General features: G+C 52.1%; 2 protein-coding genes across 2 annotated transcripts; both read right to left on the bottom strand.

Moving 5' to 3' along the window:
• Positions 1-6,830: 6,830 nt before the first annotated feature.
• On the bottom strand, positions 6,831-10,444 carry LOC100821965 (CDK5RAP1-like protein). The gene is made up of 3 exons (XM_003577353.4): positions 10,175-10,444; positions 8,609-9,663; positions 6,831-7,729 (listed from the first exon to the last, which is right to left on the bottom strand). The coding sequence occupies exons 1-3, from the start codon at positions 10,405-10,407 to the stop codon at positions 7,227-7,229; spliced, it is 1,791 nt and encodes a 596-aa protein (XP_003577401.1). The 5' UTR covers positions 10,408-10,444; the 3' UTR covers positions 6,831-7,226.
• Positions 10,445-10,930: 486 nt separating this feature from the next.
• On the bottom strand, positions 10,931-13,799 carry LOC100821647. Its single transcript, XM_003577352.4, has 2 exons — positions 13,240-13,799; positions 10,931-11,367 (listed from the first exon to the last, which is right to left on the bottom strand). Exons 1-2 carry the CDS (start codon positions 13,693-13,695, stop codon positions 11,200-11,202), a joined length of 624 nt encoding a protein of 207 aa, XP_003577400.1. The 5' UTR covers positions 13,696-13,799; the 3' UTR covers positions 10,931-11,199.
• Positions 13,800-15,305: the final 1,506 nt, after the last annotated feature.

The following is a 15,305-nucleotide window of genomic DNA, read 5'->3' as shown; positions in this document are numbered from 1 at the left end:
CCAGGCCGGGGGCTGTCCAGCTGGAAACTGAAGAAGGCTTGCCGGTGCAAAACAGTTGGAACCTTGAGCACTTGCGCAAGTTCTACCCGTGAAGCGGCGGAGCCCGACCCACAGGTGATGCTCCGGTAGCATGCTTCTCGAACTAGTGTAGCCGCGCAATCCCCGATTGTAAACCGCTAGTTTCTATGAATAAAGATAAGTGCTTTCCTCTGAGTTTCAAGTTATCTCGATTATTTGCATGTTTTTTCTTCTATCTCCTGCTTTCGGTGCACAGAAGTCTCTATCCATTCTTGGTTGTGAGCAGGGGGCTGCCGGAGCCTCGAAAACAATAACCCGTTGCCGGATCACTCCGGCACGGGGCCATGCCGTTGCCGGGTTCCCCGCAACGCGCATCACGCAGAAGCTGCGTCCTGGAATGGAAGAGTGCTCACACCCAAGTTTGGCATAGACCCTTCTGTGTCCGAGGGCCGGGAGGCAGGAGGGTTACCTATGCTCTATCTATATTGCGTCTTTTTTCGTGCATTTCGAAAAAAAATTGCAGCATCTTGGGCTCGGTAAGAATCTGACATGCAGGACAAGGGCGGAATTGCGCGCACTGTGATGCTTGTGGGGCGCTCACGGGCCGTGTCATTTAGCGGTAGCCAATGGTGCATGGCGACCGCTTCGAGGTTCTTACCGCACTTCAAGGTTCTTGACGCAGGAGGGTGTCGTCACGTGTGCCGCGGTGACTCGGCGCGCATGGTGGCAAGGCTCTTACCGCACTTCAAGGATCTTAACGCAGGAGGGCGTAATCACGTGTGCCGCGGTGACCCGGCGCGCATGGTGGCGAGGTTCTCCACCGCGCCTATAAAAGGGCGTGGTGGTCATGGAGCAACTCAGAGCGAAGCCAAGAAGATAGCTGCGAAGGCGAGGGAGGCCGCGGAGGCACTGTGGTGGTGCATGCCATCAGCGCTCAACGCTGATGGGTGCACTACCGCCGTGCCCTTGCCGTGCCCCTCGAACAGGCGGTTCCAAGGCGAGGGTTGCCGCAGAGACGCTGTGGTGGTGCATTCCATCGGTGCTCAGCGCCGATGGGTGCACTGCCACAGCGCCCCTACCGCATCCCTTCAGCAGGCGTTTCCAAGGCGAGGGTTGCCGCGGAGACGCTGTGGTGGTGCTGCCATCAGTGCTTGGCGCCGACGGCGGCCCCACCACAGTGTTCTGCCGCATCCCTCCAGCAAGCGTTCCAAGTGCGAGAACAGACAGCTAAGTGCATGATCCTAGCCACCTAGCTTTCTGACACTTAGCATTGGCTCGTTGGTGTGGCTCGAGTCCTGCGTGTGGCTGGGGTGTTAGAAGGACGCTTGTCGGGGGAGTGTACTCCTCATGCGGCTTGTGGGTCTGCCCCGTGGGCGCGTGCTTGGGAGTAACTATCCCGCAAGCGGAGTGGCTCGCCGCTGCTGCTTGACCCCAGGTCAGCACTACGGATCCGTCCCGGGTCCCTGGTCCGGTTAAGTGTGTGGCGCGCGAGTCCCGGGCAACACAAGGCGTAACACACGAAGGCCAGAAGATCCACCCCGCGAGTCAATCTCGGGAACAAGAAACGAGTACCAAGTAGAACCAGAAAACGAAATTCATAAAAGCAGTGAATGGTTACATAGACTAATAAAATGTTAATTGTTCAACGGCGCCAAGCGCGGTACTTGCAGGAATAAAGAACAAAGACACAAAGATAAAACGAGGACCAGCAGGAGGCCGCGGCGACTAGTTGCCAGGGTCTTCAGCTGGGGGCTCCTCCTCTAGCTCTGGCTCCGGCTCCGGCTTCCTTTGCATCGGTCCACCACCTCCTCGACGAACCTGCTCACTGCCTTGCAGTGAGTAGGGCTGTCCTCGCTGTCCGACCAGGCGTCCAGCAACGTCTCGAAGGGGAAGTCCGGGTGGCGGAGGTGCACCCGGGGAAGGATCATCTTAGCGATCTCCTTGGCGCACGAGGCTATCTCCCTGTCGCAGAACTCAGAGATCCACACGTCGAGCGCCCCGAGCTTCCCCACCATGTCGGAGAAGAAGGGGATCAGGGTGCTGACGTCCGTGCCGTCCACCTTCGCGGCCTGCGGCTCAAACCCCGGCAGCAGGTCGTGCACGGCCTGGGCGATCTCGCGGAGCTTCTCAGTCTCCCTCTGCCGCTGCTCCGCCAACTTGTCGTGGTTGCCGCGCGCCAGCACCACCGCTCTCTTGGCCTGGTGGAGGAGTTCTGCTTGCCGCGAGATCTCCGTGGCCTTGGCCATGTTGTCCTCACCCATCTTGACGAGCTCCCCCCGGGCAGTGGCCAATTCGGACTCGAGTTGGGCACTCTTTTCCTAGGCGGAATTGAGCTCCTTCTCTCGCCGTGCCAACACCACTGCCGCTTCCTCCGCGGCCTTGGTCTGCTCCTCCAGCTTGGTGCGCAGCACCTGGAGCGGGGAGAGGTAGCTGCAAACCAGCTCGCTCTTCTCGTTGAGGCGAGCTTGGGCTGTAGCGAGCACCTCGTCGTGCTCCTTGTTGGCCTTCTCCCGTGCCGCGGCCAGCGCGTCCAGGGCTTGTTGGTGCTCGCCGCACTGGGCCTCCAGGTGCCGATGTAGCTCCTCCTCGGGGATGACCGGCACTGCGGCTTCATCCCTGGCCTGCCGGGCCAGGCGCGTCTCCTTCCGTAGCCGGGAGAGTCCTTGCCGTTCCCTCTCGACAGCCTGCCGCACTTCGCCGAGCTGGCCCTTCGTGAATTCATGGCGCTCCTTCACCTGGTTGAATGAGGTGACGAACGCCAGCTACTGCTCCCTGATGGCGTCAAAGAACTTGTGCCCCCGATCGTAGATGCTTGGGTCCCAAGTGATGCTTGGGTTCCAAGTGATTGGGTCCCAAGTCGCCCCGGCAAGGATGCCGAGGTCTGGGCCGGAGGTAGCGGCAGATGACGACGAGGCCCCCGCCACCACTGTTTGGCCGGGGAGAGCGTCATCCACTTGCAGCGAGCCGCCGGTTGCTCCCCTACCGCAGCCTCCTCCGCACCCGCGCCCATAGGTTGCGGGGCCGGTGGAGTTGCCGCGCCCCCGGCAGGAGACGCCTCTTTCTGGGTGGCCGCAGGATCCGCGCCTCCGGCCCGCGTGGCCAGGGACGCGCCGCAGCCCCGCCTCGGTCGCGACGGTGGGCGCCGCCATCGTTGTGTCCGGCGCGGTGGAGCTTGGCGCGGGAGCCGCCTCCGGCTCCTCTCTCATCTCCGCGTCCTCGATGTCGGAGCTGAGATCGACCACCGCATTGCCCGTTCTCACCGCAGGCACGGTGGGGGCTGCGACAAGAAAAAATTGGAACTTAGAGCTAAAGGGAGGTACCCGGCGATGAACGCAAGGGGGCTCTGAGCGAGTACCTTGCGGGGCCGCCGTGCTTGCGGGAGGAGCCGCCTCCTCCTCCTCTGTCCCGGCTTCTGCTGCCGGGCCGCCCGCCGCGGGCTGGATTTCGCCTGCGAATCAAGGAAGCAGTACAGTCGCGGGTCAATGGGCCGAGGAAGCGTAAACACTGGAACCGGGGGAAGGATCAGTACCTGTTGCTGGCTCCTCCTCCACTGGGATTGGGTCGGCGGCAGGCGCGGTGGCGGCGCCACCGGCCCCCGCGCCGGCTGAGTCGGCTCTGGCACTGGCCCGAGTGCGCGCCTTCTTGCTCGGTGTGGCGGCTGGCGAGTCGACCCTCCCCCTCTTGCCGGCTCCCGTAGGGGTGCCGTCCTTTGGAGGGTTGAGCTTGAACTCGTAGCCCCGGAAGAACCCCCGCTTGGGAGGGGCCGTGGGTGCCCGTGGGGTTGCCGCACCTTCGGTCGCCGCGAAAGCCGCCACGGCGCTTGCGGTCACTGCGGAGGTGGCCGCCGCTGCGGGCGCCCTTGATCTTCGCAGGATCAGGGGTGCGTCGTCCTCCTCCTCCTCCTCCTCCACCGCGGGGAGGACCGCTTGGGTCCCGGCAACCTGGCCCGCCTCGTCGCCTGAAGACTCGAGGTCAGGCCAGCTGAGCTCCGACTCCCCCCCACTCTCCTCAACCACGGGTTGCGGGTGGAGGGGGTCGCGGGATCCGAGCGGGGGATTCCGACATCAGCCCCCACTCATTGTAGGGCGGGTAGCTGCTGATGATGTGGTGCAGCCCTTGGACGCCGGCGTGGAGGGAGGGAGCTCCCGGAGGCAGCTCCGTGAAGGGGGCGTCCTCGCCGGTGATCCCCTTCACCCACGCCCGGATCTCTTCCGGGGCCACGCCCCCGTTCTACAGGCAGGTGGTGTCCCCGGACCCCGTGTACATCCACGCGGGTTGGGAGCGCAGCTGCAGCGGCGCGATGCGCCGGCTGATGTAGGTGCGCGCCACGTAGAGGTCGATGAGACCCACTACCGCAGGGCCTTGATCCTCTCGACGATGGGGAGGAGCTCGGCGTCGCGGCTGTAACGGTCCCGCCAGCTGCCGTTGGTCACCGGCAGCTCGGTGGGCGCGTCGATGAACTCCTCGGGTTCCTCCACGCGAACCCAGCACCAGTCCGCGTGCCATTCCTTCTCGATCTTCTTCTCCGACCAAACGATGAACTCTGATTTCATCCGGTCGCGGGCGCGGAACACCACCCCCGACGACATCGCCTCCGCCTGCTCAACGCGCGGGTAGAAGTAGTGCCGGAATAATGCCACCGACGGCATCACTCCGACGAACCCCTCGTAGAGGAACTGGAAGACGGAGAGGAGGAAGAGGGAGGTGGGGTGGAGCTGCGCCACCCGAAGCTGGTACGCCTCCATGAGCGCGTGGAGGAACAAGGAGAATGGAGACACCAACCCGGCGAGGATGAAGCGCGCGAACACCCAGAAGTTGTTCTCCTGGTGCTCGGCGGGGAAGATGAGAGTCTCCCCGTACTCGTTGAATCGCGAGGCGACGGCGTGCCGGACCTTGTCAAGCCCCTCGCCATTGTAGCCGGGCCGGAAGAAGGTGTGCGTGGCCCTCAACGCCCACTTCTTTAGGTCCTTCTCCGAGATGGACTTCTTCGGAGCCTTCTCGCTCTTGCCGGCCGCAGAACTCTTGGAGCTTTTCCCTTTCTTGGGAGTGGTGGGCGCCATGAGGAACGTGGGCGGAAGCTAGCAGGATTTAGGTGCGCAAGGAAGCTTGGGGATGAGGAAGGAAGGCTGGGGGGCTAAGTGTTTGTTCCTCAGTGTAGCGGTGGGGTCTTATAACGCCCCGGCGCTAAGCAACGGTCACATCTGCACCCTACGGGTGCGCTGGGGATAACTACGCTTTAAGAGGGTAGTGCAGGGCGTGGCCTTAACCACCCGTGTTTAAGGGGGAGGTTAGGGCGGAAATCTCGCGCCCACTACTCTGCCGTAACGGCAGAGCCCCTGGAGCAACGCATAGACAGGGACCCAAAACGGCATGGGACCCACGCGTCGGTTAAGGGCATAGCCCGGCAACCGATCAGGGAAAATTTCAACCGGGAACAGGCGTTGCCGGCCCACGCCCTGGGGCTACTGTCGCACCAGTGGCACCCGGGGTACCACCACTGCATGACGCGTGGGCCAGCTCGCTTGCCCCCCGGAAGTATTGCACCTCGGGCAGCACCGCACAAGCTACCCGGCAAGTCACCAGCCCGGCAGAGCTAGCCGGGCTGCGGGGGTTGCCCTGGAGGGCAGCAATAGAATTCCCGCCTGGGCGTTTCCCGGAGAGGTCACTTGCCGAGAGGGGTGTTCCCGGGCGCAGGCACCCCTTACAGGAGCAGGACCAAGCGGGCAAGACAACGACGCCACGTGGCCGCTCGGCGGGCTCCCTGTGCACCAGGCTCGTCAGGGCGAGGAGTGAAGCACATGCAAACTTTAAATTCTCCGACAGAAAGGGGATTTCTCGTCCAGTCAGCCTACAGTGACTGGCCCGGTGTGGATTTTAGGCACGTAGGACCCTAGTTGCAGGGCTACCCATCGTGCATGCAAGCCAGCACACCGAGGGCAAGCTGCCCTAGTTCTTTGCTCGCCAGTTGTCACCCATGCACCGTGGCACCTGTGGTATCCCCTTGAGTATAAAAGGAGAACCCCCGCCAACGGTCAAAGGGTTGGTTCGTTCGGATCCATTCTAGCTCGAGCCAAGAATAGCAAGTAGCACTTAGATAAAAAGAGAGAGCACCCGGGGACTCCCTCCGGCAACTTGTAAACCCTTGTTCACTGGTTAATAGCAAACACAAAAGCAGAACGTAGGGTTTTACACCTCAGGGTGGCCCGAACCTGGGTAAACAATCTCGTGTTCATTGCGCTCCAACGCTTGACATTGGCCTTGCCGGCGATCGCCGAAGCAATCCCCGTCGCCCGCTGCCGAACCTAAAAGGGGTGCTCACGCATCCTTGGTGTCAAAGCCTCGTGCTACGACAAGTACATTGAAAATCCATCATGTTGGTGGGTCTAGAAGTTCTGGTATCTGAAAAACCAATGAAAGAATGTCTAAAAGGAATTCTCCAAACAAACACGCAAAACAAGATACCTGATTTGTTAGCTGGTTTTTTAACTTCTCTTGAGATTTGAAAATTGTGAAAAATTGCATGCTGCTATCCAGTTATTGGTCATATGTTTCCTTTCACATGTTGGTTAAAGAACGGCGTAAGTTCATGTTTTCTACTCCCTTCGTCCCATATCAAATGACTTCTATTTCATGTATTTACGTATTTAGACGCTTTTTAGTCATAGATACATTCAGATTTGGGCAAATTTGGGACGGATGGAGTATTAATTTTTCAAAGCTTCAAGATACCTCGGCACCCCTGGGTATGACGTGCACCCGTGTACGTGGATTTCTAAATACCATACACCCTGATAAATCAAACAGAGACTGTCTATGCTCGTGTGGTCATCTTTCACAAACATGCAGATATAATCAGCGTATTATTATTGTACAAGGTTATCGTTCTCTCATGGAAAGTAATTCCAGAGCTCAAGCTGGAGAATTGCAGTAAACAAAAAAAGAATCATGAACTCTACAACAATGCATTCAGCACTCTCTCATGTACTTCAGCATACGATTAGCCCGCATAATGTGGAAGATTGTTTTGATTTCAGCTCCTCGAAGCGCTGCATGCCATCTTCCCACCCAAAACTACACAACTGATAGTTCCTCATGAAGGATGTCCATACTCGGTCAAATTGCACAAAATGATCCCAATTGCAGTCATTTTGTGAAACATCGCTCTCTGATTCAGTTCATATGTGGGCTGCCATGAACTCAGGTACTCATTATGCAGCAACAGCATGTGCATCAGATGCATGATTCTTGCAGTACATGCTCAAGCTCGTGCGCGCAATTGGTTCCCCAGATAACGATGCTGTCGATGACCTGAGAATTTTTACCTCAACAAAGTCACCAACCACTGGTTTACGAGATCCATCACATTCAAATGTATGTGGTACAGGGATGCTCGTGAATGAAACCTTGTGCCCCCTGTCGGTTTTTCCAAACAGCTCTGTTTCAGGGGCTCTCTTGTTGGGTCCCTCAACTAGAACTAGTTGTGTGGTACCAACCTGAGAGTCATAGATCTTTCTTGTGGTTTCACGGAAGGTGTTAATCAGTTCTGTAAGTCTTCTCTGCTTCACATCATTGGGGACATCATCCTCATAATTCCGGTGAGCATGGGTCTTTTCTCTCATGCTATATGCAAACATGTAAGCCATATCATATCCAACAGCCCTTACAAGGCTAAGAGTGTCGGCATGGTCGTCTTCTGTTTCTCCACAAAAGCCTGTTGTAGATCAAAACATTCTTGTCAAATATGAGAATAAACAACATAATAGCATGCTGAATTGAAGACAAACAAATTGGCCCTTCAGTAGAAGTTGCACAAATCTTGAAAGGATGACATTCGCTATTGATTTGTACTCTAAATTTCATAAATCTCTCCAGAAAAGAGATCATACATCACCATGAAGGATGCAAGTAACCAGGTATGTTTTGCAGTGCAGATGCAACAAATGATGCAATACATGGTAGTGCTACTGCTATGACTAAAAGATATTTTTTATAGCGGTAAGAAGTCAAAATCTCTCAACATCATGAATCCTAACAGCTTTGTATTATCATGTGATACTTTGCAGCATTTTTGCCTTCCCTAATATGTACAGGTAAGGAAACTGAGAATAGATCTTGTTCATGTTTAACTTCTTTTAATGAAAAGGACCAGATGGAAATAAATGGAGGCTGTATTTTGATTAATTGAAAAATGGGGTACTGTCTGAAAGGAACCTAGTTCTAAGCTATAACTAGAGGATATCTTGTTATATGCAACAAGACATATTTGTAAACATGGAAAAGAAATTTCTCAAACAATAAGACCTTAACATAAAATCAAGATATAGCAAATTGTGCTAATTTATTAAGGTGGTGTTCTGATGGTGATTAGTAATTACTATAGGTACCTAATTTAAGTTGATCTGTCCTAGATTGCTAGCTCCTAAGTTCTAACCACAGTTCAGTATCTCACTTTTTCCAAAGTAGCCATAAGAAGTATAAATCCACACTGGAAGCACTTCGCTTACAAAATTGTGGTTGTGAAAAAGCAAGAAAGAGATAGAGGTTAATCAACAAGGTCAGATAGTTATGATTGTTTTAAGAAGTGCCTTACCACTTATATAATCACTGCTTAGGCCAACATCTGGAATGACATTACGAATTTTCTGCACAAGCTCCAGATATGCTTCTCGAGTATAACCCCGTCGCATTCGTTCCAAAACCTCTGTGCTGCCTGATTGTGCTGGCAGGTGGATAAGTTTGCAAATATTGTGCCTATCGCGCATCAGATATAACAGCTCGTCAGGGAAATCCTTTGGATGTGGAGAGGTAAACCTGAACCGCATCTCAGGGTATTCCAGGGACAAATGATCCAGGAGATCAGCAAAACGCAACCCCATATTCTTTACTTTGCACCTGCTGGAAAATCCTTCGCTGAGCTGCCAGTTTTTACCAGGCTCCAAATCCTCAACTTCAGAAGTATCATTATAACTGTTTACATTCTGACCAAGAAGCATTACTTCTTTGACGCCTGCATCCCAGAGCTCACCAACTTCTCGGACAATAGAAGACACTGGGCGTGACCTCTCCCTGCCTCTAGTAAATGGAACAATGCAAAATGAGCACATATTATTACAACCCCTCATAATAGACACGAAGGCCGTAACTGAATTGTCAGAGATCCTAACTGGGGTGATGTCAGCATAAGTCTCCTCAAGTGAGAGAAGCGTGTTAATACCCTTCTGTCCGTAATCAACTTCCTGCAGCAACCTAGGCAAGTCCCTATATGCATCCGGTCCACAGACGACATCAACCATCTTATCAGAGTCAAGTATTTTCTCCTTCAGTCGCTCGGCCATGCACCCAAGCACTGCAATCTTGGGAGGACGCAGAGATTTTGATCTCCCTCCAGCAACATTAGATTTCCATTGCCTTTTCAGGAACCAAAAGTAGTTGAGTCGCTGCCAAACTTTCTGCTCCGCATTGTCACGGATTGCACAGGTGTTGATAAATATTATCTCTGCACTCTCAGGGTCTGGAACAATTTCATTATACCCTTCCTTTTTCATGATAGACAGCACAATCTCCATATCGTTTACATTCATTTGGCACCCATATGTCTCGTGGTAGATGCGCCCCTTTTTTGCTGTTGCTGGACCAGACTCTAACCTAGACAAAGCACACACAAATCATGGTTATATTTCAGAATTCAGGAAGATATCATTATGAGATGTAATGATTTAAGCGTGTCGCTCGATGGAACGACAATACATATTTTACTGCTAAGAAAGAGAATAAGCCATCACAAGAAAATCAATATCTAATTATATGGAAATGATGCATGGTTCCAGTAAATTGTCCATATAGAACATTGCTATTAAGCACTAAAGGCAAGCACTGAGGGAGGCAAGGGCTGAGCCAAATAATAAGGTTGCAGCCATACATTAGTTTTTAGCACCCACTGAACCATGAATCAACTAAGCAAGGTAATCTTCTAGTTTGCACACAAACAGAAATAATCTTTCTAAATGAAGCGGAAAAGGTTCTAAACAGTAAGCCAATGCCAGTTTTCATCTATGTTTCACAGTTTTCCACTGACGCTCCAACAACTACAGCGGTGCAGCATCATGTGCTAAAAGCATCAGGGAACGAGGGGACTGAAAAAGAAGCAGCAGATTACTCTGTCTGGGGCTCGGAGACAGCCGTGGCAGCGGCGGAGGCAGCGAGCGGGCGGACGGAGCGGGTGAGGTGGCGAGGGGCCGGGGGCGGGAGCCGGTGCCGCGGGGAGGGGACGGAAAGCGGGGAGGGTGGAGCGCCGTAGTGCCGGAGGGAGGCGAGGAGGAGCACGCGGTGGCGCAGGCCGAGGCCACGGCCGAGGCGGGCGGCGGCGAGGGGGGCGAGCGGCGCCGCCATCGCGGTTTGGATGGAAGAGGGGGGAAGTGGTGGAGAGGTGACGAGAGCAGCGAAGGGGGCTAACTCGGATAACCCGTTTGGGGTCACCCCGTCCGTTCGATCGATGATCAGTGGCTACGATAATTGCAACCAGCCAACCAATTTCTCTTCGAACTCCATATTTTTCTGCTCTATATACTGTTCTTAATTCTTCCGTGTTCCAATGCACCTTCACGCCTAATGCGAAATGTAGTACTCTGTTCCTGCAAATTCCCTGTAGAAAAAGTGTAATTCTAACATGAGACTCATAGCTAGAGGTGGTGGTGTTCTATAATTGGTGAAATTTCAAGGTCCAATTCGATCACATTCATAAGGTAACGGACTATGAACTTAGCAAGCAACAAAATTAGTACTTCCTCCGATCCTAAATTGTTGTCGAAATATTACATGTATCTAGATGCTGTTTAAAAGTAGATACATTCATATTTGGGCAAAATTGAGACAATGATTTAGGATCGGAGGAATACTAGACATGAACAGTAAATAAAGCACAAATGATGATGGGTTATGTTCTACACAGGAATTAGGCAGTGTCATACACCACAATCTCTCCAACCACATTGCGTTTAGAAGTATATTCTAGCAAAAGAGGTGCTTGTACAAAGAAAATATAGCTACAAATGATGATCATATACGAATTGACCAAAGAATATAAGTCCAACCATTGTCGCTGAAATGCTTGGTAAACAAACAAAATGGGTCATCTGACATTATTCTAGATTACAGATCATGCTCAAGAAATTGTCATCATGATCAACTCTTCTTTCCTTCCTGCCTAGATGGTTGCTTCATGTTAAGAAGGTGATGAAGACCCGCGATAACATGCTGCCTGCTAGTTGGAACTCCGGTCTTCGCTAGAGCTCTACCATTCTTGTCCAAGAGCACAAAGCAAGGAACATACCTGACATCATAATGCAGAAGCTGCAAACATACACATTAATTTTGATGTTAGATGTCGGAATGGAAACAGAATGTATATGTGAAGATAGCACAAATACAGATATGCAAGCAAGCATAGAGCTCGGGTAGTGATGTTAGCATCTTTATTTAGTCTGCTTGTTTCACAAATTGGGGTTGTCACCAGAGCAGTAACATGCATGATGACAAGTTTGCAAAGGTTGAAACTAAACCCAATCGCTCCCCTTCTGGTGAATGGTGAGAAGAATGTTAATTCTTCAATTTCCCCTAGCATCAGAAGGCACTTAGGGCAGATCATCCCAAGGAACCCTGAGTAGGTGGGTTATGGGTTTATGGTGCCCTGGACAATTGTTAGTTCAGTTCCTATCAACTGACCAACTCTTCCGCAATTCCTCCAAATGGCAAGACTGAGATTGACTTCTTGCAAGTGTTTCTATAGAAACGGACAGCAGACTGCAACTTGCTGCCCCAATTACAACCCAACCCATGTTTCAAATGATTAGCAGGTCAGAATTATCAAATAATTCTACAAACAAAATAACATCCCCAAGCATGTTTTTCCTTGCAACCCTAAAGTAACTTATCCTAAGTTGTAATCTGCTTGTCCCACTGCAAGTATTTATTTCCAAGCACCGGAACTTGTTTTTATGGTGTTACCATGTGTTTGAAAACTTATGTTGACCTATTTACAAAGATACCACTAGTACTGTTCTAAAAAATGGGAGAAACGTACCACTAGTACTAAGTACTCCCTCCGATCCATAATAAGTGTCAGGGGTTTAGTACAAAGTTATAAATAGCAAATTCCAAATGCATACCTGATATCTTAGCACAGTTTTTTTAAGACACCATATGTACTGTAATAGCTACTTAAAGTACTTAATTTATAATAATTACATAGGGCTGCTTGATCCATCCTGAAGTTGACGAAGAACAAGCATGTAAGAAAAAAATGAGGATGTTGTGGATAAAGGGGACAGGCAATAAGAACATTGTGGCAGCAGCAACAAGTCAGCTACAATACATGTGACAATGATGGCCAGGAAGTCCAGCAGCAGCAAGACACCCTATATCTCACATCTGAAATAATCAGTGATTTGTGCATTGCAGGGCGTTTGTTATCTAAAAGGTCTATTTCTCCCTACTCTAGTATCTCAAATTCCTCAAGACATGAGGTCCTATCCCCCTCTGTATCGTAATCATAAGTCATTATTTATGTATGCTCTATTTCTTCCTACTGATATTTGCTCATTCCCAGACACAAAGGTTCATGACACAGGATAGCACATTTTAGCTATCAGCCCATCATAAAAGTCTTCATGAGCAGACACTAAGGACTGAAACCAATATCCACCCAGTGCTGCCATTGTAAAAACCCATTTCACTGATCTCAAACATTGACTGGGTTTTTGGAACAGGGGTTGACATTGCAATGCCTGAAGGAAGAAGCTCCTTCTCAATTTGCAAGGTTCCCTTTCAAAGAAGAATGCAGGGTTCATTGACACACGTCATGCATGGTCAATAAACTGACTGGAAGCACATGATAGTTCTTGGGTTCAATGATATAGTAACCGAATTAATTCTTCAACCATCACAGTGTGTGCTAATTCTAACCACAGGAAGGATTCATTTTCTAGTTCTTTCTCAAGGTCAGAATTGTCCCATAGAACCAAGTAATTTTCTACATATCAGTACATCACTACCAATTGCAGCAAGGCAGCCCAAAATTAACTAGTACAACACAACGAGGCGAGATTAATCTCAAATCTGACTAATCTACCTTCATGTTATCGTTTACTAATCCATCGTTGCAAAAGCACTGTATGCGACAACTTAACACCCAAACCCAGGCCATAAAAGAGCGAAGCGCCTCACCTCGGGGAGCCAGCGGTCGTCCTCGGCGTCGGCGAGCACGAAGCTCGCGCACCCACCGGCGCCGTCCTCGAGCTCACGCACGAGGCCCTGCAGCGACGCACAGAGGCGGCACCGCGTCGAGTAGAACTCCAGCACCGTGGCCGCCCTCCCGCTCACCAGCGCCGCCGCCAGCGCCCGCTGCTCCGCGTCCCCGCGGTCCGCCTCCACCACCACCTGGCCCGGATTACGCTTCCGCCGCCTCGACCCGTCGCCGCCGCTGGGGGAAGGGAGGTCGCCCGCGATGAGGAGGCCCTGCGCCACGGTGCGGATGGACTTGAAGAGCCAGGGGAGCTCGAGGTCGCCGCAGGGGCTTGGGCTCGGGCTCGGGCTGAGGCTGGGGTTAGGGCTCGCGTTGAGGCTGGGGCCCCACGGCCACTTGAAGCAGACGAAGGGAGCGGGCTTTGCGGCGGCTCCCATCTCCGGCGGCCGGTGGGTCGCCGCCGCTGCTGTCGAGAGGGGAAATAATTTTGCCGGAGTTTTAAAGTACGACAAAGTACGATCATTCCGGATATGAGGGCAACTTCAATCGGCTTATGCTAACGTTGGTAATATAAATCTATAACAATATATTAAATTGTAGTTGGCGGTCGCGCGGTGGTACGTCGCTTCACCGAAATTACGAATCTGTCACCGATGTCTTCTCAAGCACAGAAAAAACACGTACCGTCAAAAAAAAACCAACAGAGCTCTCCTCGCTCCTCCTCTTCTCCTACAAATCTCACCCCCGCCTTCTGCCCGATCCGGATCTTGCCCACGCCTGCCGCCGCTCTTGTCACCTACACCAGCTCGTGCGCGTCGGCGGCGTCCGTGTGTGGAAGGCGGCTGCGGACCCGCGGCTCCTTCGCGCGCTCCGACCGCCGCCTCCACCGGCTCGTGCGCGCCAATGGCTCCCCGTGGGACTTGAACGGCGATGGGATGAGCCTCAGGTCGGGATGGCGGTGGCCTCGCGCAAGGCAGCAGGGACCGCGTCGGCGCGAGCCATCGGTGGCCCTCCGGACGGGCAGTGGCACGCGGAGATCAGTGTCCGGACGCGATGTGGGGGCGGCACACAAGCGTACCTAGCGGCAAGTGGGAGCAGACGGCGCGCGGGAGTGGACAGGCGGCGGGAATCTACAAGCGGGCGGCCGCACATGGCGGCATGATGTTCGGCGGCGAGATGAAGCGGGACGGGGAGAGGAGGAGTTTGCACTTAGGGTGGATGGAGAGGATAGTCAGAGTGAGAGCGAGAAATTGGGAGAAGAGATTTGAGAAATAATGTACGGAGTAAGAGTAATAGAAGAACAAGGCAAGAAGAAATATATAAATAAGACATCTGAAAAAAAGAAAGAGACCAGAGTATAGCCCGCGAAAATAAACATATCATAAACACATCAACATTTAATTTGACGTTTTGATATAATTTATCGTTGTTCCGTAGCAACGCACGGGTTCTTTTGCTAGTAAAAAATAATATACTAGTAACGATTGCTCAATGGGATTTTCTTTTCTCTGTTACTAAGATCTGCAAGACTATTTAATTATTGTCCTGTGTGATTATTTTGGCTAATTCACTGTGCATTATAACTTTGTGGCCTAGATATACATTCATCTAGAAACTAGTTAAATCGTTGAAAGAACGGAGCAGATGCACAAACGCAAATATTTTCCAGTAGTGCAAAATCGATCAACTTTTAACCACCCAAGATTAGTTGGTGAGGAGAGATGTATATTGAATAGAGAAACCACATAAAAAAAATCTCCGAACAATGAAAAGAGGAGCACGCTACTAGCAGACAGTGCATGTGGAGCCATGGGATTGCAGCAGCCCACGAAAGAAATTTTTAATTTTATCGGAACTTCGGAGGTAGCTGTGCGGGAAGGCAAGCCTCCGGCGTTGCTCGATGCAACTGATCCTGTACTTTTCGATGGGTCCTACTACATGCACGGCTGCAGGTATTAGTACTGCTCCAACGGCGTTTTCGCCGTTACTTTCGTCTTGGTACAAGAGATTGTATCGTTTCTCCTCCGAGTAACCGTTTCATCTTCTC

The sequence above is a fragment of the Brachypodium distachyon genome, chromosome 4, assembly GCF_000005505.3.
Source record: "Brachypodium distachyon strain Bd21 chromosome 4, Brachypodium_distachyon_v3.0, whole genome shotgun sequence".
Taxonomy (NCBI): domain Eukaryota; kingdom Viridiplantae; phylum Streptophyta; class Magnoliopsida; order Poales; family Poaceae; genus Brachypodium; species Brachypodium distachyon.
Note: the sequence above shows the minus strand (reverse complement) of the source record. Positions and strands in the feature narration are given on the sequence as shown.

Excerpts from the sequence above, each read along its gene's own strand:
- LOC100821965 (XM_003577353.4), bottom strand. The coding sequence starts at position 10,407 with ATGGCGGCGCCGCTCGCCCCCCTCGCCGCCGCCCGCCTCGGCCGTGGC. Across the intron at positions 9,664-10,174 it reads GTCTCCGAGCCCCAGACAGA|GTTAGAGTCTGGTCCAGCAA; the intron begins GTAATCTGCTGC and ends TGCTTTGTCTAG. Across the intron at positions 7,730-8,608 it reads AAGCAGTGATTATATAAGTG|GCTTTTGTGGAGAAACAGAA; the intron begins GTAAGGCACTTC and ends GATCTACAACAG.
- LOC100821647 (XM_003577352.4), bottom strand. The coding sequence starts at position 13,695 with ATGGGAGCCGCCGCAAAGCCCGCTCCCTTCGTCTGCTTCAAGTGGCCG. Across the intron at positions 11,368-13,239 it reads ACGACCGCTGGCTCCCCGAG|CTTCTGCATTATGATGTCAG; the intron begins GTGAGGCGCTTC and ends GTATGTTTGCAG.